This window comes from Rhinichthys klamathensis, unplaced genomic scaffold (genome assembly GCF_029890125.1).
Source record: "Rhinichthys klamathensis goyatoka isolate OS25496 unplaced genomic scaffold, OSU_Roscu_1.1 h1tg000098l_1, whole genome shotgun sequence".
Classification (NCBI taxonomy): Eukaryota; Metazoa; Chordata; class Actinopteri; order Cypriniformes; family Leuciscidae; genus Rhinichthys; species Rhinichthys klamathensis.
In genome coordinates, this window is record NW_026606637.1 from 4754259 (window position 1) to 4782104 (window position 27846).

The 27846-nt window shown below is 39.7% G+C and overlaps 3 protein-coding genes across 3 annotated transcripts; 1 reads left to right on the plus strand and 2 right to left on the minus strand.

Annotated features, from left to right (window-relative positions):
- Nucleotide 1: 1 nt before the first annotated feature.
- Nucleotides 2-5909, minus strand: LOC130086659 (protein starmaker-like). Its single transcript, XM_056252760.1, has 7 exons — nucleotides 3316-5909; nucleotides 2720-2880; nucleotides 900-945; nucleotides 738-801; nucleotides 472-553; nucleotides 341-367; nucleotides 2-247 (listed from the first exon to the last, which is right to left on the minus strand). The coding sequence occupies exons 1-7, from the start codon at nucleotides 5675-5677 to the stop codon at nucleotides 116-118; spliced, it is 2874 nt and encodes a 957-aa protein (XP_056108735.1). The 5' UTR covers nucleotides 5678-5909; the 3' UTR covers nucleotides 2-115.
- A 1035-nt stretch (nucleotides 5910-6944) lies between these two features.
- Nucleotides 6945-7779, minus strand: LOC130086663 (centriolar and ciliogenesis-associated protein HYLS1-like). The gene is made up of 4 exons (XM_056252765.1): nucleotides 7694-7779; nucleotides 7360-7459; nucleotides 7136-7252; nucleotides 6945-7039 (listed from the first exon to the last, which is right to left on the minus strand). Exons 2-4 carry the CDS (start codon nucleotides 7457-7459, stop codon nucleotides 6960-6962), a joined length of 297 nt encoding a protein of 98 aa, XP_056108740.1. The 5' UTR covers nucleotides 7694-7779; the 3' UTR covers nucleotides 6945-6959.
- Nucleotides 7780-8408: 629 nt separating this feature from the next.
- col9a1a (collagen, type IX, alpha 1a) lies at nucleotides 8409-27712 on the plus strand. Its single transcript, XM_056252762.1, has 32 exons — nucleotides 8409-8603; nucleotides 10393-10467; nucleotides 10604-10642; nucleotides 10723-10785; nucleotides 12195-12248; nucleotides 12424-12459; nucleotides 12762-12785; nucleotides 12890-12943; nucleotides 13033-13086; nucleotides 13192-13224; nucleotides 13710-13766; nucleotides 13858-13911; nucleotides 14117-14170; nucleotides 14304-14357; nucleotides 14440-14493; nucleotides 14700-14753; nucleotides 15636-15689; nucleotides 15769-15822; nucleotides 15928-15981; nucleotides 16094-16138; nucleotides 16849-16902; nucleotides 16985-17038; nucleotides 17119-17172; nucleotides 19045-19116; nucleotides 19777-19812; nucleotides 20170-20214; nucleotides 20328-20360; nucleotides 23224-23370; nucleotides 23620-23674; nucleotides 23778-23966; nucleotides 27111-27188; nucleotides 27327-27712. The coding sequence occupies exons 1-32, from the start codon at nucleotides 8529-8531 to the stop codon at nucleotides 27530-27532; spliced, it is 2064 nt and encodes a 687-aa protein (XP_056108737.1). The 5' UTR covers nucleotides 8409-8528; the 3' UTR covers nucleotides 27533-27712.
- The last annotated feature ends 134 nt before the right edge of the window (nucleotides 27713-27846 follow it).

Below are 27846 nucleotides of genomic sequence, written 5' to 3' on the forward strand. Positions count from 1 at the left end.
AGTTGTCTCATTTCACATATTCCACATGGTAAAAAACAATTCAATATCATATGAATAAATAATAACATTAAGAAGAGTATATAAAAGATAAGGCATCGGTGGAACATTCTGCATCTCAGGGATAGGAGATTTTTGTTGGGATAATGCCGTGTGCTAAATCATGTCGGATCTCCCATCTTAGAGCAGATCGCTTCTTCTCTGTTGGAACCACATAATTGTTGGGGATGAATGTCTTCTGAGGTCTCGTCTATAGAGACAAGAAAAAAACACTCAGATTCAGAGAATCCAGGCAGTCCTTTCCAAAAATAAATATATATATTCATATGTGTGTGTGTCTTACTGGTGGAGGCTGATACATGAGCTGTTCCTGAGAAAAATAAATACAAATATTGTAATACAAATCAAACTTGCACACATTAATACTCTTTTTTTCTTAGCAAGCAGCCACTACTAAAACAAGTACAGGATTACCCTGATGGCCCAGTGCAGCTCCTTCCTGCTCTTCTCTCCTGGAGGTTTAAACATCTCCCAGTCCTGCTTATATTGCAAATACCTGATAAAGCAGTCAAAAACACATTTAGATCAATGTTACGATCAGTTTGTGGTGCTCAGTCAGTGGGTTATCTATCACATTTCCAGTGTGAGATCTTTAACAGCAACTGTAAAAGCCTGAACCAATCACAAGAGATTCAAGTCTTGAATTGTTTATTTATGAAGATCAATGCAGGATGCCATACTTTGCCACTGGATCAGTTTTCTTCAAGTTCCTCGTGTGAGGATGATCAAAAACTGGCCGTATAACTGTGAAGAGAATCGGATTCTGTAAATGCATGCAAACTGACAGTCATGAGTCAAAGAAACCAGTATGAACTGAAACTAGACATGAAAATGGAACTTACATGACTTTGGACGAGGGCGAATGTCACTCTCGCTGTGTGATCGTGTCTGTTGGAGGACAAGGGTGTAGAATTTAGTAGGGACGCTAGGGTCATGTCCCTACCAATATCCAGTGACTACTGAATTGTCCCTAGCAATAACTTTGATCAAACAATTAAAATATATTTATATGCAATCAATGTTGTTGCAATTTTGTCGCATCTGAAATGGGTCATACCACTGACATTACCTGATAAGTCAAAGTAAATTAGTTAGAAAACTGCATGCACTCTTTCAAGGACACACATTTAAAGGTGCCATGTGGAATGTCTGCCAAAAAATAAAATTTATATTCCGCATATTCCATACCAGATGGGGGCAGTATACCTCCAGAAAGTTGGCCTACTCTAGTCTGTTTTTTAGTTTCGGTTTGTGAATCTTCTAAAAACCGTCAAATCGTCCGCTTTGTCCCGCCAAAGCCTATTTTGATCGGTGAGTGATGTAGAATAGAATGACTGCTGCGCTTGACAGGGCTTATAACGAGCAGAGAGAGAGAGAGCGCCCCGGCCGCGCGCGCGCACTCTCACGTCTTCAAACAACACGAGCGCAGTCCTCCTGCTCTCTCTCTCCCTCGTGCATATTAATCAAATCAATTGACACGATAGTAAGGCCGCAGTTCATTTGGATATTTTAAGAGATTAGAGACTCAATGAACAACATCTCAACACTAAATTATAAATGCCTGTCTCATATAGACGCGATTGACATCAGGTTCAAGTACGCCCACAAGCCGTGCGAGTTATTCGTGTACTGCAGTTTGGCTGGTGGTTATGTATGTTGCCCGCATACCGCCTCCCATGGCCGAAACTGGTATTACGACACCAGTCGGGCCGGCGCTAGTAATTTAGCATGCTAATTTAGGTTTATATCTCGGCAGCACTATAACTTGTCCATTTTTTAATGACATCATTGCACTTATTTCTTCTCATTCTTTTGATGCGTGTAGCTCATTTTTTGGATAATTTTACCTCAATTTTTACATAGGGCACCTTTAATGCATGAACAGAGAATATAAGCTAAGTTGAAGTTTATCCTTTTTAACTTAAAACATTCAATATATCTTTAAAATGTGCGATTTATCTGTCAAACAGATATGCGTGAAATTTGTGTTCATTTCTTTAGCACAGTAGATTCGTTGTCTCGTTTTCTTTCAGAATTTTCATTGGTTCAATTTATTTTTAATATTAAAATAGAGCGATGAGTTGAAGCCGACAGCCTCATGGGCAGCAGCGCTCCAACATATAATGGGAGTTTGAGTCCCTGTTCAGGGACCTTTCGCCATCCTGTCCCATATCCTCCCACTTTGCTTCCTGTCGATCACCTACATGTCACCATAATTTCAATAAAGGCAAAAATGCCAAATATAAATCTATAAATAAACATCATTAACTGTGTAATTAGCACCCTGCCTGTAACTTAAGTCCTCTACATACATTATGCCTCCTTGTCTTCATTCCTTACCTTTAAAATATAACATTACAGAATTGATTAATTGTCAATGTGAGCTAAAAACCTTAGTCGATCCCTGAATAACGCTTTTTTCAGTTATGAATGTATGCTTGTTTAGATAAGTTTACAGAAAGCTAAATTGTAATGCTGTTGATTGCATAATCAAGATTATGTTAAGAGTTATAAGTGAGATCCTACCTATATCTATAGATAATGGCTTTATATGACATGAAATTGCAGTTTGAAATCAAACCAACGCCCATGGAAAAACAATTCCAGTTTAAAATTCTAAACTGTAGAAGACTGATAAGTAGGAAGGTGTCTGTGTACTGACCATGCCTCTGATGTATTCCAGGAAAGCACTCGGGGGTTCCTCCGTCACAGAGCTGGATCTGCCACTGTAACTTCCTGTTTCTTCACTCTCTGAGTCATACTGCACACGAGATGCACCGATCCGCATGTGGTCCAATCGCTCCTCCAGCTCACTAACTGTACCTACAAAACATAAGTAAATGATTACACACATCCTAAACATCTATAATATTATACATTATAGCCAGTTATTTATATCTTTTGATATAATATGTCAGTAGGAAATATCATTTTACATTAATAATCCAGTGAGATTAGGGTGACCAGACGTCCCGAAAGATTCGGGACAGTCCCGAAATCTAAGCTGTCGTCCCGAATCCCTAAATGTCCCAAAAATTAAACTAAAGAAAAATCTTGAGTAGTTATTGTCTATTTAAGATGTTACATGCTTCTAAGCAGTATACACATCTTCATAATGAGTATTATATTCATAATAATGAAAAAAAAAAGATAAATACATCTCTCCCCTCTACTTCCTCTGCAGCTATACCTCTAAAAACTAAATAAAAGTATATAAATAAGCAAAATAAGCAAATCCCTGTAAACAGTGTAACACACCAAGGCAGCCAGTATAAGCTCTGACCCTCTTCCCCTTTGAGCCGTCATCATATCCATCATCATTCCGTTTCTCCTCGGGTCTCCTTTGAACTCTGCCCCTCCTGTGCCTCAAATTAAATGGGTGGTCAAGACTGTCCCGCAAACCCTCAACCTCCAAACCATCATTGAAATATGCCACATTTTGAGAGCCTGAATCTTGAGCTCCAATGTCACTCCCTGTGGGAGTCTGCTGCGGGCCGGCTTGATGACCTTTGCTTGGCGTGTCAGGAAATCGATGAGCATCATCCTCGGATCCATCATGGCTTTGATCAGTACAGTGTACGGCTACATCTTTCCTATCATCCGGTGATTTTGCAGGAGCTCCTCCATCAGATGTTTCTAATGCTTGAACGTCTCCGAACCACACCAGACTGCTGTTATCCTCATAATCATGAGCATCTAAGATCGACTCGCTCTCTTCTTCTAATCCAGCCAGAGTACAGTCGTCTCTATAGTCCACTTCCTCCGGGTCTCCATCTTTAGACGAGTCTGGTCTGTACGTGCCATAACCGGACGTTAAAATGCTCGCGGCAGGGCTGCCCAGACTTTCATGAAAATCCTCATCATAGATGTCTCTAGTTTCCTTCTTCTGCCGTACATCAGCATGCTCTTCTTCCCAAGCAGGCAACGTGTTATGTTCGTCTTCCTCTTCTTTCTGCGAATGGCCACTGGATATGGTAACATAATCATCATCACTTGCCCATGACTTCCTGTCCTGGTCCCAACTCTCCTTTTCCCCAACAGGTGCATCAAAAAACCAGTCTATCTCCTCTTTTTCCTTACTGCCTCCTTTAGATACTTCCTCCTCCTCTTCCATCCCACTTTCATGTTCATCTGCTCCTGACCTGTTCTCTGCCAGATTGACATCGCTGCTTATATCTCCGTCTTTTTCATCACTCTTTCCAAGTTCTATCTCTTTGTCATATTCATTGATAAAACATTCTCTCTCTTCCTCTTCACTGTTTCCATCTCCAATACCATTCCTCTCCTGTTCCTCATTGCTGTCAGGGTTTTCCTCTGTTTTCTTCCTTTTTGCGAAAAAGTCTTTTTCCTCTTCGTCATTCATGTCTTCGTCATTTTTAGGTTCTCTCTCATTCGGTTTGCCGTTCTCTGATCCCTCGCTTTCAGAGTTTCCTGTGCTCTCTTTCTTCACAAAAGATTGGCCACCATCTATTTTGTCCTCAATGCCTTCATTCTCGTCTGATACACAACATACATTATCTCCTTCTTCGTTTTCTTCTTCTTCCTCCTCATCTTGTTCTTCTTCCCCACTTCCACCTGTGCTCTCTTCCTTGGTGAGACCCTCTTTCTTTTCATCACTGTCTGAATCTTTACCTGTACACTTTTCTTCACTATTTGAGTCTTCTTTTGGAAAACACTCTTCTTCTTCTTCACTCTCCTCCACACTCACCTGATCTTTCTCGCTCTCTGAATCATTGCTTTGGGCTTTGTTCTCCTCAGAGTTTTCTCCATTGACAGAGCTCTCTTTCTCCTCCTCACTATCCTCTTCCTCCTCACTTTCTTCTAGATCCTCCTCTTCCTTCTTTTTATTCCTTTTCCCCTGTTCACACAGCTCAAACTCTTCTTCCTCGTCTCGACTTCCTTCTTCCTCTTGACTTACTTCTTCCTTTTCCTCCTCCTCACTTGCTTCTCCTTTTTCCTCTTCACTTTCTTTCTCTTCACAGGCTTCTTTCTTTTCGCTTTCCTGTCCCGTTTCTTCCTCTTCACTTTCTTTTCCTTTTTGCTCCTCCTCTTCAAACTCTTTTTCCTCAGCTTCACTTTCTTCTTCCTCATCTTCACTTTCTTCCTCCTCTTCATTCTCTAGTCCTGTTTCCTCCTCTTCACTTTCTTCTTCCTCCTCATCTCCACTGTCTTCCTCCTCATCAAACTCTCTTTCCTCATCTTCACTTTCTTCTTCCTCTTCATTCTCTTTGCCTTTTTCCTTGTCCTCCTCTTTTTCTTGATCTGTTCTTGTCACCTCTATGCCTTTTTCCATTTCAACTTCCATGAAACATTCTCTATCGAAATCACTTCCTTCATCACCTGCCTTAGGATTTGTTTCAGCCTGTACATATTTCTTCTTCTCCAACTCATTCCCTTGAAGAGTTTCCTTCATCCTCTCCTTTTTATCATCTCCCATTACAAATCTTTTCTTCTCATCATTACTGTCTCTTTCAGGCTTTCTCTCAATCCTTCTGTTTTCTTTCTTAACATAGTCCCCGTCTTCCCCCTCACTTTCCCGATCTGTCCAGAAAGAAGAGGACAGGGATCCTTCATCGTCCTTGCTTTCATTTTCCAAATGGCTGTCAAAAGCTTTATACATCTTGGGGTAGACGGACAGATCTCTCTTTTAGCCCTCAGTAAGAAAATGAAATCCTCCTCTGAGCCAAAGCAGATGGCTGAGAGGGAGGGGGAATGTAACTAAGAAGATTACTGATAAGAACTTTACTGGGTTTATTATTAGGCTAATTGCACCACCTGGTGTATGGGAGGTATTATTACTACTCTTCAGGATATAATCTGTACACTACCATTCAAATGTTTGTGGTCAGTATTTTTTTGTTACTGTATTATCAATCTAATAAATGCAGCCTTGGTGAGCATTAGAGTATTTTTTTTTCAAAACCATTAGAAATTCAGTTTGAAATAAAAAGTTGCATAATGCATTGTTTCACATACAATTTTTTTTAAAGGTATACATTAGATACTTTGCAGCATTCAGTATGTAGTTTATTAGAATTCCAGAAACATAATGACTGGACTTACCAGAATCTTCACTATGCGTGGACTCATCACAGACATGAGACCGACCTTGATGCTTTCTATATAAGGAGATAAAATAATAAAATAAAATAATGTTTTATTACACATGCGCATGGATGATGAGGTTGTTTTTTTTACTTTAACTATCAAATCAAGAAATGATTGTGTGTCCCCACCTTAACACTTTCCTTTTAATCACAGGTTTCAAATGAGCCCGATGTTCTCTATCAGGACTTGTCGTCTCACTCCCATCCAAAACTGAGTGAAATATTTCAGAAGGGCCTTCCTCAGTCTCCAGCCTGTTGGGTGCTGTGGAGGGCCGAGCTGGTCTGTGAGCAACTGAGTGCCGTGAATATGAATCATAGTAGTGATTCATACCAGTGTCTCTGTGATCGTCCTCATTAAATGTGGACGTGAAAATCTAGGAATGGAAAATAGGAAAAACATACATATTGCGTACACAGTCCTAGAACGATTATACGTGTTTAAGTCACCATGAAATCAAAATAGTTCAATTCAATTCTTGTTTTTTATGGAATATTGCAGTTTATATTGCTTTTATATTGATCTAACCATGCACATCTTTTTTTTTTAAATTCATGTGTCCTCATAATTTGAATCAAAATAACTTCTTTGATGATGTGTTAACTGGCATGAGGGCGGGACAACCTGTCACTCACATTACATCATAGCAATAGCAAACCACAACAGTTCAATCAATTCCCTGTGGACAAAATCAAGTTCCACCCTACATTTTCTTTTTCATTTGAGAAGCCGCTTTACTCATATATACATCACAATAATGAAGAAAACACTATCGCAACTTCCGTCTCTTTAAAAACTCATACCTCTCTCTGTTGCCCCGCTGAGCTGGTGTTCAAGAGAACGTAGTTACAACTGGGACCAATGTTGTTCAGTTGGACTGAGGCAAAAACACAAATTTAACAGGTTAAGTGTGTTAAAAAATGCTTTAAATTCACATGAAATTGCACAGCATAAAGCTGGAGTGACTGCTCACCCTTTTCCTTAATAAGCGCTGGTGGACTTTTGCTGGAACTGCTGTGAGATGTTGGAGAAGTCCATTCACTGGAGCTGTGACTCTTTGACTTTTCATGACGAATCAGCTGATCTAGATCTGGTGGAGATTCATAAATATGGCAGCACTACTTCAAGGCAAGACATGCTATAAAATGCAAATACATGCACTGATGTAGGCTGGAACAGTTCAAAATATTAGCCCACCTCGCTTGAATTCCCGCAGTCTTTCTTTGGGAATATTACTGTATCCAAGTGCAGCTAACTGCAGCTGAATCTCCTCCTCAGAATAGTCTAGACTCTCCATCTTTTAATAACAAAATAAAAAGATCAGACATTAGTCAAATACGTCGTATTTACTCTAGAGAAAACATCTAGCCTATCTGTTAAGTTTAAACAAAACTCAACAAAATCTTTATTAACTGCCTTACTGACAGCAACGTTCATAGTGCTGAAATAAGAAGGATGTTGTGCAACATATGAAAAGAAAACATAAGTGAAGTTTAAAGCACAATGATTATTCTTTTCTGTTTTGCCTCACCTTTAAATGGTCAGATGTTATAGTTGTTGTCTTCACAGTACCAGGACAACGGCGGCGGTTCCGTTTTCAAAATAAAAAGATAACAGAGTAAGAAAGCGCTTCAATTAAAGGTTACAGCGCCATCTGGTGTTTGGGAGACCATATGGTTATTATCACATTAACCCATTTTTTACAGTCTATGCATTAACCACATTACAGTCGTTAAAGTATTTTATTTAATTTTATTTATTTATTTACCTTAGAAAAATCTAAGAAAAATCAGGAAAAGACTGATGTAAATATTCTATTTATTTTATTGTCCAGTACAAAAAATATAATCTCCACCACAATATATGGCATCTCGTCCAAATAGATTAGGAATTTATTATTTAGATAAAAGTTAGGTGAATTTCTTTTTAGATAGTGGTCACTAATACCAAGTTTCCTATGCATAAAACATAAAGTTTTACATTGAAATCTCGGCGGAGACGGTTGTTACAATATTCATTTTGTACCTTAGAAAAACGGACAGCCTGGTAATCTTTTTAAAAAGTTACTAGCACCGAATCCGATCTAAATCTGGGATACATCTGATTCATAGGATGTATTGTTTACGAGCGGTACCCACAGCAGGTACCCGGAGCTTGAGCCACGCCCATTTTACGCAAACCTTTGAACTCATATCCAATCACCTTCAAGTTCCCAACACGGCTGATGAATAAGCATGACTTCTTAATACTGCATCGAGAGACTGGTAGATGGTGTGGTTTAGTTGGGGAATATTGACAGAAAACCCGTGAACCCCAACAAAACTCCTAAAAAGGACTATTTTGCCTCCAAGTCATCGGAGGTGACTATGGCGCACGCCGGGACTCTCCGCGCGTCCGTGCTGCTGATTTTACTGCAGTTAGTCCTGGTCATCTCTGCACAGGTAGGAAACAATAGGGGTGGGGGAAAAAATCGATTCTTAGATGCATCGCGATGCGGACGTGGACGATTCTGAATCGATTCACAAATGTCAAAAAATCGATTTTTCCCAAAAAAAAAAAAAAAAAATTGATATATTTATAATAACGTAATATTGACGGAACGCGAAAGACGGAACTCTGAAGCGCGGAAGTGCAGTGGCCGGACCGTCTGTGGCGTGCACATAACAGAGACGCGATGGCTGAGCGCTAAACACCCTCCGCGTTAGGTTAAAAGCTGACGTGTGGAGATATTTTGACTTCTGAAGTTGAAGGGGGAAAGGAGCTGGACAAGAGCCACACTAGTTGTAAGCTTTGTATAATAAAACTAACGACCGAAACACGACAAATATGAGAAACCATATGACACGTTTCCAGCCAGAGGAGGAAAAACACTCGGCTGTACCAGTCGTTATAATATTAATTTACTACAAGTATGCTCCTAGTTTAGGCACACATTTATTTTCCTGTTGGTTCTTTGCAATGTTAATAAAATATATTGTACGTTAATTCTTTATGGGTCATTACTTTGTACTTTTAAAGCAAAGTATTTATAGTCACACACACACACAAGATTCAGATAATTGATTTGTAACATTATAAATGTCTTCACTGTAACTTTTGATCAATTTAATTTATCCTTGATGAATAAAAGTATTGATTTCTTTTTTCTTTCGCCCAAAAAAATTAAATAAAAAATCTTACCGACTCCAAAATTTTGAACGGTATTGTTTAATGTTACAAAAGCTTTCTATTTCAGATAAATGCTGTTCTTTTGAATTTCTGGGTGATTCTCTGAATTGGGTGCCCTTCAAATCCCCCAAACTTGCTTCAAAGATTTTCAATTGAAGGAAATCACAAAATGCATTTTAACGCTGTCAATTAATAGAACCAGGTGCCTTTGCATTATAATGCAACACAATTGCTTTTAAAAAATAATTTAATTTAAAGATAATGGGTTGCCTAAGTAGTAGACAACAAGCATGTTTGCATGTCCTCAGTAACCATCATTACATTTTCATTGAATATCAAACAAATAAAAAGTGCAAATTAATACCAAAATGTTGCTGCTAATATAATCATATGTTGGTCTAGTGTATTTTCGTTTACTGTTGTGAAATGGAAAATCAATAATCGCTAATCGAGAATCGTTAATAATCGAAAATCGACTGTAATCGAATCGGGACTTCAATAATCGTAATCGAATCGAATCGGGAAATCAGACAGATTAACCACCCCTAGGAAACAAGGGATTTCTTTAGCAGTAGAGATGGACTGTGTGGGTGTTTTGAGTTCATGGGTTGAGACTGTATGGCTCTGAAAATATCTGAGACAAAAACATTAAATATAGGCAGCAAAGGAATGTGTGTTTTGATGTGAGATTATTAAATAATAGCCTACTAAAGCAGCAAATACATTTTTCACAAACTGTGCACTTTTTCTGAACTACCTACTTGTCTTATATTTCTTATGTTAATTGATGCCAAGCTTCTGTATTAATATTATCTGAATTTGCAAGTATCTGACAGCCAGAACATTACTTGACATATGGAAGGTATTTTCTGTAAATTGGTCCAGGTGTGCACAGCTGTTTTCACTTTCCCAGGATAAGAGGAAAGCCATTGTGATACCTCAGCATCAGGCGCACATACAATGACTTCATTGTTTGTAGAACTTTTTTATTTTATTTCAGGATACATTTTGAGTAAGCGATGGTTTGTTTTGTGTTTTTGTTGTTGTTCTTGTTGTTTTTAGAGGGGGCCAGTCGGTCCAAGAGGGTCGCCTGGACCTCCAGGGCTTCCTGGGTTTTCTGGAGTTGACGGCATTGATGTGAGTCACATATCGATTATTTTGCTTACACTTTGATTTCTCAGAAACAAATTAAAGGTCTGTCCTCTCATACTATACACAAGGTATGTTTTGTAGCCATGAATAATGTCTCTTTTTTGTATTTTGTTTGATTTAGGGTGAGAGGGGTCCTGGACCCGGCCCTGTCGGCCCCCCAGTGAGTATTTTTCAAGAAACAAATGAGTATACATAGCTGAAATTATATTCTACAATCCATTAATCTGATTAATTCGGCAGGGCCTTGATGGGGACAATGGCAAAGATGGATTAAATGGCCTTCCGGGAAAACCTGGAGCGGATGTGAGTATTGTTCTTTATTTTTGTTGAGGTCTGGAAACCGAGATAAAACCAGCTTTTCTTTTCTAAGTAACGCTGGCACCATCAGAGCAAGTGTAGTTTGCATTGGAGGGGTCTGAGTAAAAAAAAAAAAAATCCTAGATGGAAAAAAGGATTGGAGAGGAGAGGAAAGAGAAAGAGCAGACAGAAACCCATATTAGCTTCCTGGTGGAGACAGAGACCTTTTTGTGCAAGTATGAAACCACAGGAGCAGAAATGTGTACTAGTACTGATGAAACTGAGCATTAAACCGAAGAACACCTATTCCTTTGTGACTCCTCTGAGCTTTATAGTTTAGCTAGCGCTGTGAGTCATTTGAAAGACTTAACACAACACAAATCAATTTATTTATCAGTTTTTTAGTCTTGTTTTTCAGTAAAAATATCCAAACATCCTTAAAATAAGATATGTTTACTTGAGAAGCAGGCTTGTTTAGGGTGTGTGTTTTCAGAGACTATATCATGGGTTAAGTTTATGTTTCATACACCACTGGCAGATCTATTTTCTGGTTTAATTAACGCATGAAGAAAGACAAGTTTTTAATATTTTTTAATATCTTCAGTTTTAATTCTCAAGTAATTTTATCTTGTTTAAAAGATATTTTTAAAGGTTTAAGAAAGGTTTTTTTTTTGTCCATAGTAATCTATTATGTTAGCATTAATTAAACATACAGATGTTATATTGTAGGTTGCTTGATATTGTAGCATATCATGTTAGCATTACTTTGCAAAAAACAAAAAAACAAAACTTTTAAATATATTTAAGTAAATATACAGTATATTTATGTATGTGTATGTATTTATATATATATATATATATATATATATATATATATATATATATATATATATATATATATATATAAATGGTAGATAGCATAAAATATATATTTGCTGGATTTTGGTTCTAAATGTTGGTATTACTGATGCAAAGGGAAAAAATACATTCATACTAAACCATTCTATATGCATAATTCTATTTAAAAATGAAATAGTTTTTGGTGACTATCATTTTGGAGAGATGTTCCCTGTTCCCTGTAATGAAGTGTTGAACACAGGCGTCCGCAGTCGTCTACTGTACATATATTAGAGAAAATGTGGGCAGGGTTTGATATTTGTCAAAGTCAGGAGAAAGGTAAATGTCATTTCTAATTGGTTAAAAAATTGTTATCATTTTATTGTCAGAGTGTGTCTGAGTTTTTTTGTAAAAAATGCAATTAATTTAATACAAATGTTAAATAAGCATAAATAATTAGCTCTGCGATCCTGCAGCTGTATCACATTACCGTTAGTTCAGCTGTTGTCAGATCAGTGAATAACTCTGCAGTGAGTTATAGTGAAATCTATGATCATAAATGGTTTTGTCTTTCTAAGGGTTTGACTGGGCCCCGTGGTGTACCTGGCCCTGTTGGCCCTCCTGGACAGAAAGTAAGTTTCCACTTAATAATGCGTTTTATTTATTATTCCACTTTTTCTCTTAAAAATAAGTGAAAGTGCACACATATATTTGAAATTGACTGATGCTTCAATTACTTAAGTTCTAAATGTTAATCATTAAAGTTCATTTAAAAGATCCTATGGTTTGATGTTTATTCTTTATTAGGGTGAACCGGGTGAGCCAGGACTAAGAGGAGCCCCTGTAAGTAAATGATTCAGATTCTCTTCACACTGATTGGTCTCGTGTCATTTCAGTGTGCTACTAGAATAATCAGATATTTATAGGGATTTCTCTTCCATTAGTTTGTTATTATGAATAGATATATCTGTTTAAACAGCGACCTCCCATTATAAGATGGCTGTACACACTTTGAACTGTTGCAGGCAGTCGGTCATTGATCAAGTTGACCTTTTAGCCCATACAGTGATGTAATGATACAAGGCTGTACTGTACTGGGCTGATGCTAAGTTCATATCATTGCACATCTGTTACTTTGTTAACAGGGTGTTGGCGAGGATGGTGAAGCTGTAAGTGCTTAATATTTCATTTAATTATCTTTTAATGGCGGGATTTGCTGATACTTTTTTTCTGTTGTTATCGGCTCCTGTATTGTTTTCTTTTTTTACTGAAGGGTGCTGATGGGGAAGATGGATTACCTGGAGAGCTGGGCAAAGTTGGACCTCCTGTATGTAATGTTACTCCATTATTCCAATAAATTAAAATAAAATAGTTGAATAATAATTTGAAGGGTCTGTCTCTGGTTCTGCTTTAAAGGGAAGTCGTGGACTGAGAGGTCCTGTTGGTGCGCAAGGACTGCCAGGGCCCAGAGTAAGTATTAATGTTGAGATCTTTATGACCATTCACTCATGTCCATGATGCATATATGGCTATATAAACAGAATTGTTAAAAGTATATATTCCTTCTATCCATAGGGCCCTCCTGGAGTCTGGGATGGGAAGGAGTTGGTATGTATCCTCAAGTCTCATATCCTGTTACCTTTGCACTAAATCTAGTGCTTGCTCCTCAGATTTCAGGAAACAGAAACTGAGCAATCTTATGTAAAAAACAACAACACATATTTGCTGTTCTACTGTATATCTGTTTTGGTTAAAGATGTTGATTTTGATGTTACAATTAATTCTGCTACTTGGTTACTTTCTCAATTGCTCCAACAAAACTGCCATCACGTGTTAGGACTCTTATATTTCTGGGTGATTCTTCAATTAGGAAAAACTTTCTGTCCACTATGATGACCCATCACACACTATATACAAATTCTGCAACATCACACTTCATGCCAAAATTGACTTTGATCTTTGCTGACGTTGATCTTTATTTCAGGACATGTGATAAATGTTTTAAAATAGATAAGTACTCTTAATTTTAACGGAACAGTCACTCATATGCATTATGTTTCTACTAATTGTTTTGTCTTTGTTATGTTTTTTAGTGTCCAAATGCCTGTACTTCTGGCCTGAATGGTTACACAGGTCTCCCTGGCATGAAGGTGCCTTTTAAATGACATTATTTCAATTCATATATACTTCTAGCCAAACACAAGGATGTCTAACACACGATGGCGTTATTTTTCACTCTAGGGTCACAAAGGTGTCAAAGGTGAATCAGGTGAACCAGGAAGGCAAGGACATAAGGTGACGGTTGCATAAATGAAGTTCTTTTGAACAATTAGCGAAATTATTTATTCAAATTATTATTAGGAGTTCTTTTTGTAGAGCAAATGTGATCAAATGACCTTTTAATTTATGGTGGCTCATAAATACGTAATTGTTAAAATAATTAAGCTAGTTACAGAGCAAAGATCATGTCTAGGTGTGTAATTTTATTGATTTCTTACAGGGAGAAGAAGGAGACCAGGGAGCACATGGAGAGCCGGGTGCACAAGGATTACCTGTAAAAAAAGACATTACTTATCTAATATTTTTTACTGATGTTATCTTATATACTAATAGTTCATATGATGTTTGTTTGTATCTTTTCCACCCATGTGTTCCTGTTCAGTGTGTCGCTTGTTTTGTTACTGTAGGGTCGGCAGGGTTTGAGAGGAATCACAGGGATGATGGGCCCTAAAGGGGACAGGGTGAGTGTCAAGAGGTCTTCATATCTAATACAATAACAAGGATATGTTTTGAAATTACCAATTGTATATTCTTCTCCATTAGGGAGCTCGTGGGAATGTTGGCGACCTGGGCTCTCAGGGTATTCAGGGTGCTCCTGTAAGTGGCAAAATCAAAATGATGTCATTTTTATCCTATAAAAATGCACCACAAAAGTTTGGCCTTTAACCTCATTTCAAAATATGCATCAGTTGTCTTGCCATTTATCCACATTCATCGTAATATTATCTTTACAGGCTGCTTGATTTGTTTTTGTAAATGAAGAGTTAAAACCTATAGATTTATATTGTATTTGATTTTTAAAGGGTGATCGGGGCCAAAGAGGAAAAGTAGGTGAGACTGGACCAAAAGGAGCTCAGGTGAGTCTTCATACAGCTACAAAACAACACATATACATTATATTTATAATGTCATATCAACAGCTCAAGAAGATTCAACAAGCTTGCCATATTTTTTTGACTCCCTTAAAGGGATAGTTCACCTAAAAATGAAGATTCTGTCATCATTTCCTCATTCTCAAGTTGTTCCAAACCTATATGAATTTCTTCTGCTGAACACAAAAGAAGATATTTTGAAGAATGTCAGTAACCAAACAGTTGATGGGCTCAATTGACTTCCATAGCATTTTTTTTCCATTCTATGGAAGTCAATTGGAAGCTAACTGTTTGATTACCGACATTCTTCAAAATATTTTCTTTTGTGTTCAGCAGAAGAAATTCATACAGGTTTGCAACAACTTGAGAGTGAGGAAATGATGACAGAATCTTCATTTTTGAGTGAACTGTCCCTTTAAGGCCCGTTCACATCAAGAATAACTATAAAGATAACCATAATATAGTTATTACCATCCACACAAGCAGATGACTTGGTTCTGTTTATTCTAAAGCACGCACTGCCATTTTTTTGTCTGTCGCTTTATATGCTCGACATGATTCTGAATGAATTCTGATTGGCTGTCAATGTTTTTATCGTTCATCAGATGAAAAAAAAATCCTTCTGAAAGTGATTTCTACGATTTGTTTCTCTGTGTTGTTATCGTTATAGTTGTGGTGTGGACTCTGCTATTATTTTATATTTAGAACAATCTTTAGAACTCTAACTTAATCGTTATTGTTACAGTTATTAACTATATCTTTATCGTTCCTGTTATCGTCCTTGGCGTGAATGGGCTTTTACACTAAGAAGTTCTAATAACTTTTTGATTTACTATAATCATGTATAATGTGTCTTCTTCTTTCTAGGGAACTCTGGGGTTGCAGGGACTTATGGGTCTTCCTGGACCGAAAGGAGAAGCTGTAAGTCACCTGTGCTGCTAAAGTGATCTATTAAACCATCAAATTGTATTGTTTTTAATTGAACGGTTATGTGGTGTAGGGTTTGCCTGCAGTTGATGCTCGTGACGGTATTCCAGGACTGCCTGGAGTAAAGGTAATCACTTTAATTTGTGCATGCAGATCAATATCATGTTATATCACTGTTTGTCTGCTTTATTCGTGAAGTGAATTTATCTGCATATGTCTGTTGTCGTTTTAGGGTCTTCCTGGGAAAGTTGGCTCACCTGGTGACGCTGGACTTCAGGGATTTCCAGTGCGTATGACCCTTGACCCCTGTTCAAAATGCACCTATTATGCAGTGATATCTGCTTGTGAGATAACCGGGAATAGTTTGCATTATTGATTATTGATTTATTTTCCTCCAGGGCTTGCCAGGAATTTCAGGAGCAAAAGGCCACATGGGTGGAAAAGTAGGTAATTCAAATGTGAATTGTTAGAGTGTATCTTTGTTTGGTTTATCCGAGATAGATTCCTGTTTTAAATGTGTGCTGAGAAAAACTATTGTTTAAAGTTTGGAGTCAGTGGGGTTATTTTTTATACAGAAATTAATACTTATATTATATTACTTATAATACTATAATATTATAATACTATAATATTCAGCAAGGATGCATTGAATTGAACAAAAGTGACAGTAAAGACATTTATACTGTTACCAAAACATTCTATTTCACAAAAATATGCTGTCCTTTTACATTTTCAACTCATTAAAGGATCCTCAATTAAATGTATCATGGTTTCCACACAAAAAATTAAGCAGCACAACTGTTTTCAACATGAATAATAATCACCAAATCAGCATATTAGAATGATTTCTGAAGGATCATGTGACACTAAAGATTGGAGTAATGATGCTGAAAATTCAGCTTTGTCATCACATGAATAAATAGCATTTTACAATATATTCAAATATAAAACAGTTATTTAGCAATAGAATTTCACAAAATGATATGTGCCTTTAAGTGACAATAAGTGACAAAACACTTTTGATCGGTAATGTAGCTTATTTATTCATATTAATTATGTTAACTCATTTATGATATAGTTCTCATTGAAGTGCTGTAAATGATGAGTTTGTGTCCATTAGTAGGAAGGATAACCTGTGTTGTCTTTGCTCCAGGGAAATACTGGTGATCCAGGTGTGGCAGGTCTGATTGGAAATAATGGGAAAACAGTGAGTCCCGTTTATCCATTTGTTCACCACAGCCTACAGGCCCATGTGGATGGATGAACATCTTCTGGTGTTGTGATTTCAGGGTGAACGTGGTGAGCAGGGAGAAATGGGACCAGTCGGGGCAAGAGGTGGGCCAGTGAGTATATTTCCTCTTACATCATATAGTGTCATATAAAGAAATGTGTCACTTCTATAATGTTCTCTCTTTTTCTCCAGGGTGAGAGAGGAGTAAGAGGTCCAGGTGGGCCTGCAGGCTTGCCAGGTGCAAGGGTGAGTTATCAGGAACCACAATTTAATTTAACCTTATATTACATAACTATAAAAGACGCAATAGGACACATTTAGACAATAACACTCTAGATGAAGCTTCATGAGCACTGAGAATAGCCTTGCCACTACGAAAATATGTTCTAAATATGTCCCATTCTTGGTTATGTGAATGTTAAGGGAACATTCCATGATAATTTTCCAAACATTACGGGAACGTTACTTTTGCATGAAAGTTCTGAAACAAGTAGCATAAAAAAAAAAAAAAAGACGAACGTCCAACTAAAACGTTTCAGATTTTTTTTTCCATGAATGATGAATAAATAACGTTTTTGTGCTAATGTTTTGAGAACATTATTAAATAACTGACTAGATAACTTTTGAACTAATTTTTTAGTAATGTTACTGGAAGAACATTTGTTCATAACTGTTGTTATGAACAACAGTTATGTTGTCCCCCCCCCCCCCCCCCTAAATTCTCAAAGGTCCTGTTCTACATGGCATACTTGATGTGGACGTCCAGTTTTTCACAAGCAGTCGCCTGCGAGGTGATTGACATCCGCAAAAGGTCAATGTCGCCGTTTAGTTGCATAATCCGCCCCAGTAGCGCAGAAACATCCACATGCTTGAATGAGACGGGAGGCAGTTCGTCAATGTAGTGCGAGACAAATCTAGGCAACTCCTCATTCTCTTTGAAGACAGCCAGGCACATTTTGATGTACAGTTCATCTTTCTTCTCTCCCCTATGGGAGAACCAGCGTTTGTTGTCAGGAAACAACTCTGCCATCACAGCCTTCGAGTCTTCAATGCGTTGTTGACTGAAGCTAGATTTAACCAACTTAATGATGTTATCTTGGTCAAGAGTTCTCGACTTAATCAGGAGAAAGTTTAACAGTTCATCTTCCACGATTGTTAGGCCATCGGAAGTTTGATAAATCACAGGTTTAGTGCGCACAAACGCACCTGGATCTGCCAGACGCTGCCAACCGTCGGCCATTTTGTCAAATGTAATGTGGCATATTACCCAACAGCCTATTTGGGCAAAGTGTTTAAGAGCAAGGGCTGAGGTAACCATTTGGGACAGGCCAAAATAAAAAGCACTGCACAATTTGAAATCACTTCAACTTGAATTCACACTTTCAATCTTATTTTAACAAGCACTCTAGAAAGTCATATTGCAATATATATTGAGACATAAGCTCTATATTATTAGTTCTAAAATATTTTAAGACACCCCAGGTGAATAAGGTAAGAAAGGTCTTAAAAACATGTTATGGAAATGTCTCACAATTGACTATGTTTTTGCCTGTAGTTTAGGGAACTATATTGGGACCCAACGACTTGTACATTTAGACTTGTACTACAACACTGTTTAGATGTCCCACAACAAATATAACACAATCAGAGACATGTTCCTCTTGGTCTTAGTTCTCAGATGCCTGTCCTATGTGCTTACTCTCATGCTGAGGAGCTTAATAGTGCTGCAAACCGAAACACAATCTCCTTAGAAAGCGCTGGAGTGCTTTAGTACAGTAATCGGCTGGTAGGGGCATGAATAGCCTGTTGTTATTGAGGCCTAGTAGCTGGGGGTATTTTCTTTGGTAAGGGGATATTCAGAGCAGGAAGGGGGGCTTGAATGAACCCTCTGTCTTACAGGCATTCCTTCAAGCAGCCAGCGAAGGGCATCAGGCTTAATCATAGTCCACATCCATCCACACACCTTAGACGTGCCCCGCCAGCACCCTGCTCACCGAGCTGCCGACTCTGTTTTTTTTAGCGCAGATGTGGTTTGTAAGGCAGCTACAGGCACAGGCCGTGTAGTGTTCATGAATTTGTATTTACTTATGTGTGTCTGTGTGTTTATGTATCCTACAGGGATCTAAAGGAGATCCGGGCCTCCCTGGCCTCCCAGGGCCCGCTGGCTTCATTGGGCAGAAAGGCGACAGGGTAGGATTTCAAAAGCTAATCAATTCTGTATGGTCAGAATAGCATTCTAACATTACTAACAACATACTATCACTCTATTTATATACTTTTCTGCATCAAATTCACATAGAAATATATTTAAACAATGGCTAAAATGTGCAGTATACAGTAAACGCACTGGCTATTGCATCCCATAATGCAATTAAGGCTTCCATTTCCTGTTTGACAAATTAACTGTCTGGAAGTAAAATCAACTTTTGACATCTAGTTCTTTACTCATTTGATCAGGCTGCCAAATTTTAAAACATTTTTAGACCTAATTGGATTTAAAATGCTAAATTACTGTATTTTTTATATTAAATATAATGTGAATTAAATGTTTAATTCATTTGCCGAATTAAATATGTAATGTGGCGATGTCATGTGACTTCTGAATCTCAGACACTTGGTTGAAATAAGCTTTGTTATTGGTTAAATGGAGTAAAATTATTATTCTCTTTATCGCAGAACTTTAAAACTGAAATCTTCTGTGTAACAACATTCTCTCAGAAACAAGCTGGCAAAATAAATAAATAACAATCAATCAAAATCATTATATTTTACAGTCATGTTTAGGGTAGTTAGGATCGGATGTGTTCCAATTACTATTAAAAGCACAATCTTATCTTTATAATTCTTTAGGGTGCTGTTGGTCTCACTGGTCCAAAAGGAGAGCAAGTAAGCCAACTTATTATTTTTTATTCTATACACTGTAAAAAAAATGTTTTTATGATTTGTTATTGCAACTTTTTTTTTCTTTTGTCAAATCAACTTAGATAATTAATGTGGTTCAGATAACGTAATTTTTTTATATTTACAGAAAATGAGTTATATTTATTAAACCAATCTCCTTCATTTTATTAACTTACATTTTTAATTTCAATAAACTCAATATTAAGGCAACCAGCTAACCTACTTTTTTTTTAAATTAAACCAACAATATTTTTTTACAGTGAAGAAGTTTTTTTTTTTTTTTTATAGTTAATATAAATAATTAGATCTAAACTAGACCTATTTTAATGCATGTTTGTTTAGGGACCATCTGGTGAAGAGGGAACACCAGGAGACAAAGGAGATGTTGTAAGTAAAAACAGCACAGATGTTTAATTGTCACAGAATGTATTGGTTATGCATTCAGACATGTGTCATGACCCCCTTGCTGATCTAATCTCCGTGTCCATTTATATTCCCAGGGTGAACAGGGGGAGCCAGGCGAGAAAGGATCGGTGAGTTTGCTTAGAAGTGATGTTATTGTGGGGATCTCTCGAACTGTCCTCCAGGGTTTTTATAGTGAATTAACTCTTTCCCCGCCAGCGTTTTTGAAAAAAGTTGCCAGTCAGCGCCAGCATTTTTGATCATTTTCACAAAATTTGCAATATTTTGTTGTATGAATATTTGAACATGCAATATGTCAAATAACGAGCAGACCCTAAGTTTTATTCTAGCTTTATGCATTCTTTTTTTTAACAACAAAATGGGTCTCATTCATGAAACACGAGCAGAACGAATTTTTGTGTAAATCGTGTGTAAAGTGGTTCTGGCGTAAATTTTCGGATTCATTAAAATGTTCGTATTTTCCAAATGGTAGTTGGTACGAAAGAAATCTACACCTGCTCCCAGCCATGCGTAAATAGTGCGCTTAACATCCGAACGTTTTGCTCATTAATAACTAAGGCTGCATTTTAATTCACCTTAATCGGGTACATATTTACACAGCATTTTAAAAAATATATTATATATAGTAATTACATACGTTTTTTCTTTTTACTTCTGGGACTGTTTGATTAACAGATGAAACTCCATTAACTGCATCTGTAATATGCTGCCAAGCTTCCTTTTTTTTAGGACCTGATACGCCACTATGTAGCCTACGCTTGAAAATAAAATGTGGTGTTTTGAATGAACTTCTGATAATAAAACTTCGATTTCTTTTTCATTCGCTTTTGAGAAGACATGTTGAAATCCTTCGTTTGGTGTCATAATATGATGCCCATATATAGTTGTCAGTCGGATTTAATGGGCGGGATTTATGGTAATTGAGCGTGCACGCGCATCCCATTTACGACTGATTGGAATTCATTAACACACACATTTCACTGTCACATCTGACGTTTACGAAGTATTTGTGAATCAGGAGATAAGTTTTCGGGAAGGTCTCTTTACTCGCAATTCACTCTCATATTTACACGTATATTTACGAATGTTTAATGAATGAGACCCAATGTGGGTAAGTAAAAAGCAACATTTTAAGCAAAAAGCTGAGATGAGGTGAGAACGATGATTAAAACATAGATGGAGTAGATCGAGTCCATAAACACCCCCAAAGTTTCACAGTCCTATAGCTCGTCCTGGGTCGACATTTCATTCAGTAACATAAGGAAGTTTGAATTTATATGCTGTTTAATATTGATAATCACGTTAATTTACATATGCATCTGCTTACATATGATATCGCTTGTTTCTGCTTCTTCTTTACATGTCTTTTGATCTGGAGATTCAGTACTCTTTTAGAAGATGCGTAATAGCTCCCCCTACCGTATAACAGTGAAAACACAGGAATCAGGAAAATTTCGTCAGTGGCGGGGAAGCGTTGTCTCATAAATGACAGAAATTTCTGTCAATGGCTGGTAAAGAGTTAAAACCATAACAAAAACGTTTCTGTTTCTTGAAATAAAATTAACGTTAATTGAAAAAAAAAATTCAATTTTCATTTTGTTTTGGAGGTCTCCTACATTAGGTTGACAAGCATCCAAGTAGGGGTGTGACGGTTATTATATAACCGTGAGACCGACGGTTATACTTGAACACCGTCATTAGTACTCTATAACCGCCAAAATCGTGCTATTAAAATATTTTTTACAAACATTTTTTATCATAGAGAATGTTTAAATACTAATATCATCTTACGAGGGAAACGGAGGCTGCTACTGCTGGAGATGATTCGGGAGAGGTCTGTGCACCTTTACCGATCAGAGCGCGCGCTGACACGGAGTAAAGCCTTGTTTATACTCGACGCGTCCGCACGATCGCGAAGGTGCGCGCGGCAAAAATGACGCGTTCGGTGCGCACGACCGGCAAGACCCCATTTGGCTTGGCTGTGTGGACGGCTTTTTTTTGTAACAGCGCGCGCGGCGCCGCGTCCGAGGGTGACCGACTTCAAGCCGAATCTGCCCGAGCATGAACGTCTCACCGCACCGGCACGCAGTTTGCGCGTCTAAATTGCAAAGTTCATTCCAAAGTTTTTTCGTTAAGGTTTTGTTTACTGTGTGCGATTTATTTAAAACAAAGCACGTTTGTTTGCAACGTTTGCAAACGTTTGTTTGTTTTGTTTGTTAAGGATTTGTTTACTGTGATACATTTAATGGAAAGCACATTCACTTCTAGTTGTCTTGCTGTTCATGTTAAATAAATGCCAGTAGCAGTGTCTGCTTGTCCTATAACAGACGACAGTTATCCCCCCCCCCCAAGGACGGTTATGTTACGAACCGTCACATTTGATTCACGTCATAACCGTCATCACCAATTCTGAAACCGGCACACCCCTACATCCAAGGTCAAAAAATACTTTAATTTTCTCATTATATACATTGTAGCATCACATCTTTTATCACAGTGTCTGAAACCAAGGATCCGATCTTTATAAACCGTTCCTTTCTGAAAGCCTAGTCTGCTCTGATTGGTCAGTTGGCACAGTCTGTTGTGACTGGTCTACCGCTTTACAGTTAGTTGGAAACTAAATATATCTGAATTTCAGCTCCGGAGGATTCCACAGCACATGTAGTAAAATGAACCCTAATGATGGTTTGTACCATATTAATTTGAGCCTGAGTCCTTTTCATTTGTAAGTGCATACAAAGTGGATTTGCTTTCGCAGTGCAGAAAACAATATCTTCTCGACTTGTCGACAGTTCGAACCAAACTCTTCCAGGCCTCAGCTAGAGCTACAGTGTTTGAGACCAGATCAATTTAGACATTCAGAGGGAGTCCATATTTCCATAGATGTTCAATCCATAAAATGAGAAAAAGTGTACAAAATTCTACATTGGCCTTCTTGAAAATGATTAAGAGTTTATCTTTTGTTGTGCTCAGACTGGAAAACCAGGGGACGCAGGAAATAAAGGGCCAGAGGGTGGACGTGGCCAACACGGACCCGAAGGCCCACCAGGAGAGCCAGGTCCAAGAGGCATGCAAGGAGACAGAGGTGTACCTGGACTGGCTGGGACACAGGGACGATCAGTAAGCCTGTTTTAATCATCTTAATATTGACGGCTTAATCAAAGTTTATTAAATCTGTCATTCCAGTTGGATTTTGCTGTACTAAACTCATTATATGGTTGGCAGACCATCAGGGATTTTACCTCAATGTGTTTTTGTCAAGTTCTAAAGGGATTTTTTCCACCAAAGCCCTTTTTACATCCAATCAAGGAGGAACAACAAGAGGAAAATATTTGAAATATTAATAGTGTCCACATAATTCTCCTCTAGGGCCGAGCACCAACAGATGAACACATCAAGCAGGTCTGCATGAGGGTTTTGCATGGTAAGTATTTTGATATCCAAACAGATATTTACAAATGGAAGCTCAACTCATTGTTAAATCCTTGTTCTTTGATTGGTTTTGACATTTTCGTTTTTCCTCACAGGACAGCTTGCCCAGTTGGCAGCCAGTCTGACGAGGCCTGAGTCGGGCATCTCTGGGTTGCCAGGTCCTCCTGGTCCCCCTGGCCCTACAGGGCCTGCTGGAGACAATGGCTTCCCTGGGCATCCTGGAAGCAGAGGACTGCCAGGTCTCAAAGGGCCCCCAGGTCTTCTGGGGAGGAAAGGACCCAAAGGTACGAAGAGACAGTATTCGACTTCTGAAGTTGATTTTGGTTCCCTTTCGAGAGCGGTAACTCTACATTGCGTAGCAACACTGCAACGCTCCACTTTTGTTCTTATGGGCTAACGCCAGCTTGGAACAGCTGGCCAATAGTCGCGAAGTATGCAAATACTGACAGGCATAAAATGCATGGATGAGACAATTGGTCAGAATCTCTTTCTTCACGCTGCCGTCGTGCAAGCTGCACCAGGAGGACTAGTAATCTTTTTCTCTAAGCATTCGATGGCTTCAACTTTCCAGATTTGTGCGGGCCCCAGGGCCTCGCCCACACCGAGGCGGCCACTGCGCCGAGCTGCCGGTGCGTGCCTTAAGAACCATGAGGTATATGGTACGTGCTATAACAGGGACAAGGCCCACTGCCGCCAGCGAGCCCCTGGTGGGCCCTCCCCTGCCTGGAGGCGAAGATGACGACGGGGCCTGGAGCCACCGTCATCCATCGTCATCACGCTCACCTGTCCACTTCGCGGACGCGAGCTTTCAGCCACAGGCGCTTCCTGAGATTTGCTTTCTAAGGCACGGCATACCAGTATTCAGTGCTTCTGTTCGGGCTGGCCCTAGCCCCCCGCACTTTTTCCAAGTGTGTGGACGCAGCGATTCCTCCCCTCAGAACGAGCGGAATGCGCATTTTTAATTATCTGGACGACTGGCTGATTTTAGCTCACTCAAGGGATGTGCTAATCAGTCACGTGGAAACGCTGCTTCGCCATCTGGATACGCTGGGACTGCGTGTGAATGTGCAGAAGAGCGTGTTTATCCCAAGTCAGACTTCGACTTGGTGGCGATGCGAGCCCACCTCTCTCAAGAGCGCATAGAGACAATTTCATCGACTCTGCGGCGTTTCACACCGGGCAGGTCTGTTTCACTGAGGGAATTTCAGAGGCCTCTGGGGCTGATGGCGGCGGCTTCTTCAGTGTGCCATCTGGGCCTGCTGCATATGCGGCCTCTGCAGTTTTGGCTGAAAATTCGAGTTCCGCCGAGGGCGTGGTCTTCAGGTCACACGCGCATTCCGGTCACTCACAGTTGCGTCAGTGCTCTGAGAACGTGGCTCTACCCGGATATGTTCAGCCCAGGAGTGCCTTTGGGAATAGTGACGCAACGCACTGTGGTCTCAACGGATGCGTCGACCTCAGGCTGGGGAGCAGTTTGCTTGGGTGTGCCTGCCTCAGGTCTGTGGTTGGAGTCACAGAGAGTGGCACATAAACCGTTTGGAATTAAAGACGGTGTCCTTAGCCCTGGAAGCTTTTCGGTCGAGGTTGGAGCAGCAGCATATACTGATTCAAACCGACAACATGTCTGTGGTTTCGTATATAAATCGCCTGGGCCGTGTGCGCTCCAGAGCTCTTTTCTTTATGCAAAATCAGGGAGGAGAGAGCGTCAATGATCCTCGTGGCCCCGGACTGGCCAAACCAGCCCTGGTTTGCGGATCTGAGAGAGATAATGGTGGCTCCCCCATGGAAAATTCCCCTCAGGAAGGACCTGCTGTCTCAGGCGAACGGCACGATATGGCACCCCAGGCTCGAGCTGTGGAACCTTCATGTGTGGCCGCTTCAGGGACCTTATATGAGCGAGACATTACGCATTCATAAGTGCTGGGCACACTCGCGGACGCGCGCACACCTTCTACTAGGCGCCTTTGCGCTCTAAAATGGGGAGTTTTTGCAAAATGGTGCCAGGACATGGACGATATCGACCTGGTGATCTGTTCCGTGTCGGATGTTTTGCGCTTCCTACAGCATAGACTGGATAGCGGGAGTTTGCCATCCACGCTGAAGGTGTATGTGGCCGCTATTGCTTCATTTCATTCCCCGGTTGACGGCAATCGATCAGTAAGCACACCAGACCGGTCCCCGGTCCCCGGTTGACCAGATTTCTCAGGGGAGCGAGGAGATTGAGTCCTTCACAGCCGCCATCTACGCCGCCGTGGGATCTTGCTCTAGTTTTGAGGGCTCTCTCTCTACCGCCGTTCGAACCCCTAGCTTCGATTGCTGTTAAGGAGCTCGAAAACGGCTTTACTCCTAGCTCTTGCCTCTGTGAAGCGCATTGGAGACTTACACGTGCTCTCGGTGAACGACGATTGTATCTGTTTCGGAACCAGCGACTGCAGCGCTCTCCGGCTCTCAAGCACAGATTGTTACCCTGCCCGCTTTATCTGCTGAGCCGTCATCCTCGCGTGACGCTGACGCTCAGAGAGCTATTTGCCCTGTCAGGGCTTTGGGGATGTATGTGAATCGCTTGGCCGCCTTTCGTCAGTCGGATGAGCTTTTTGTGTGCTTTGGTGGATGTACTAAGGGACGTGCCGTCTCAAAACAGAGATTTTCTCACTGGATTGTGGACACTATCGCATTGGCTTACGAAAGCCATTAACTCTGTGTATGTGGCTAGTGTTAATACAGCTGTCACTTCTACCGCCGTTGACACTGTGTTTAACCCTCATGCTTGAGTGCTGATTGTGTTGTGTCTACCCTGGATCAGTGCAGCCTTCGCTTTAATTGCGTCTGGATATGCAAATTTGGATAGGGTCGGAGCTGATGTCTCATGGTCTAGTTCCGCCTATCAGATGCGATACACAGTGTGTCCGACAATTGGCCAGCTGTTCCAAACTGGCGTTAGCCCCTAAGATTTCAACAAAAGTGGAGAAGGGAGGAGTTCCCGCAGCATTGGTACGCAATGTCTCGTTCCCGCCTCTCAGGGAACCGAGGTTACGATAGTAACCGGAGACGTTTTTGGTATAAACTTAAGGTGTGGTCACATTTTCAGTTTCAAAGGAAGATCCCGTTACATTTTGCCACAATACTGTAGAATATGACTGGCCAGAAACAGTCATGTCTGTTTACTCCAATCATAATTGATTGGTTACTTGCATTTTATTATTTCCATTCAGCATTGTTTTATTCTCGACACAATTTTCACTCAGAAATTGCTAGTAAATTTTGAAGTAAAATTTTTATTTTCTTGTAATATATACTCCGATAATCTTTTTATTTATTTACAATGTAACGTCTGTGACCAGAACGCAAATGGGACATCAGTTTTGGGCCATCAAACACCAGTTGAGAGCCCTAAGCCCACTATTAAACTTTTGTTCCCCTTGATTTAGGTGACCAAGGTGACAGGGGAGATAGAGGGCCCACACTGGAGGGGTCTAAAGGTATACCTGGACCACCAGGGCTCCCAGGTAAGAGCAAGGCCAACATCTGATCGAATATCCATAATTTACTTCATCACTGTGCATTAAATGATCTTGGCAAATCTGTAAATAGCATGCCTCTGACCTCTGGCCTGTTTCTCCATCTGTTCTTCCACCTGATCTCAGGTGAGCCTGGTAATCCAGCATATGGCAGTAATGGCCGTGATGGCCTGAGAGGACCAACAGGTGTTCCTGGAATGCCAGGTGTGCCGGGACCACCCGGCCCCCCCGGCCTGAACGGATACTGCGAGTCATCTCAGTGCGTACTTCAAGCAGTTGCAGGTCCACTGTCCGTCAAAGATTCCAACATGAAGGGACCAGACGGTCTATGAGCTGACAGCCATCAGCGAGCCACACATCAGAGCCCAGCGTCTCTGGACAGGGAAATTTGAGAGACTAATGGAGTGACTCCCTCTACGAGGAGATTTCTGTGTCGATGGTATATGCAGGTGTGATTGTTCTTATCAAACCAGGTGTGAAGTTGGATCCGGTTCCCAGTCTCATTCAGGCCCATTGTGACACTTTTGTATAGGTCTAATATTTCTATTAAGAATCAAAATAAACCTAAATTGCCCCATAAATAATCCAATTATAGCTTGCAAAATAATTTGAATATACTATTCTTTAGGATGCATATAGTATTCAA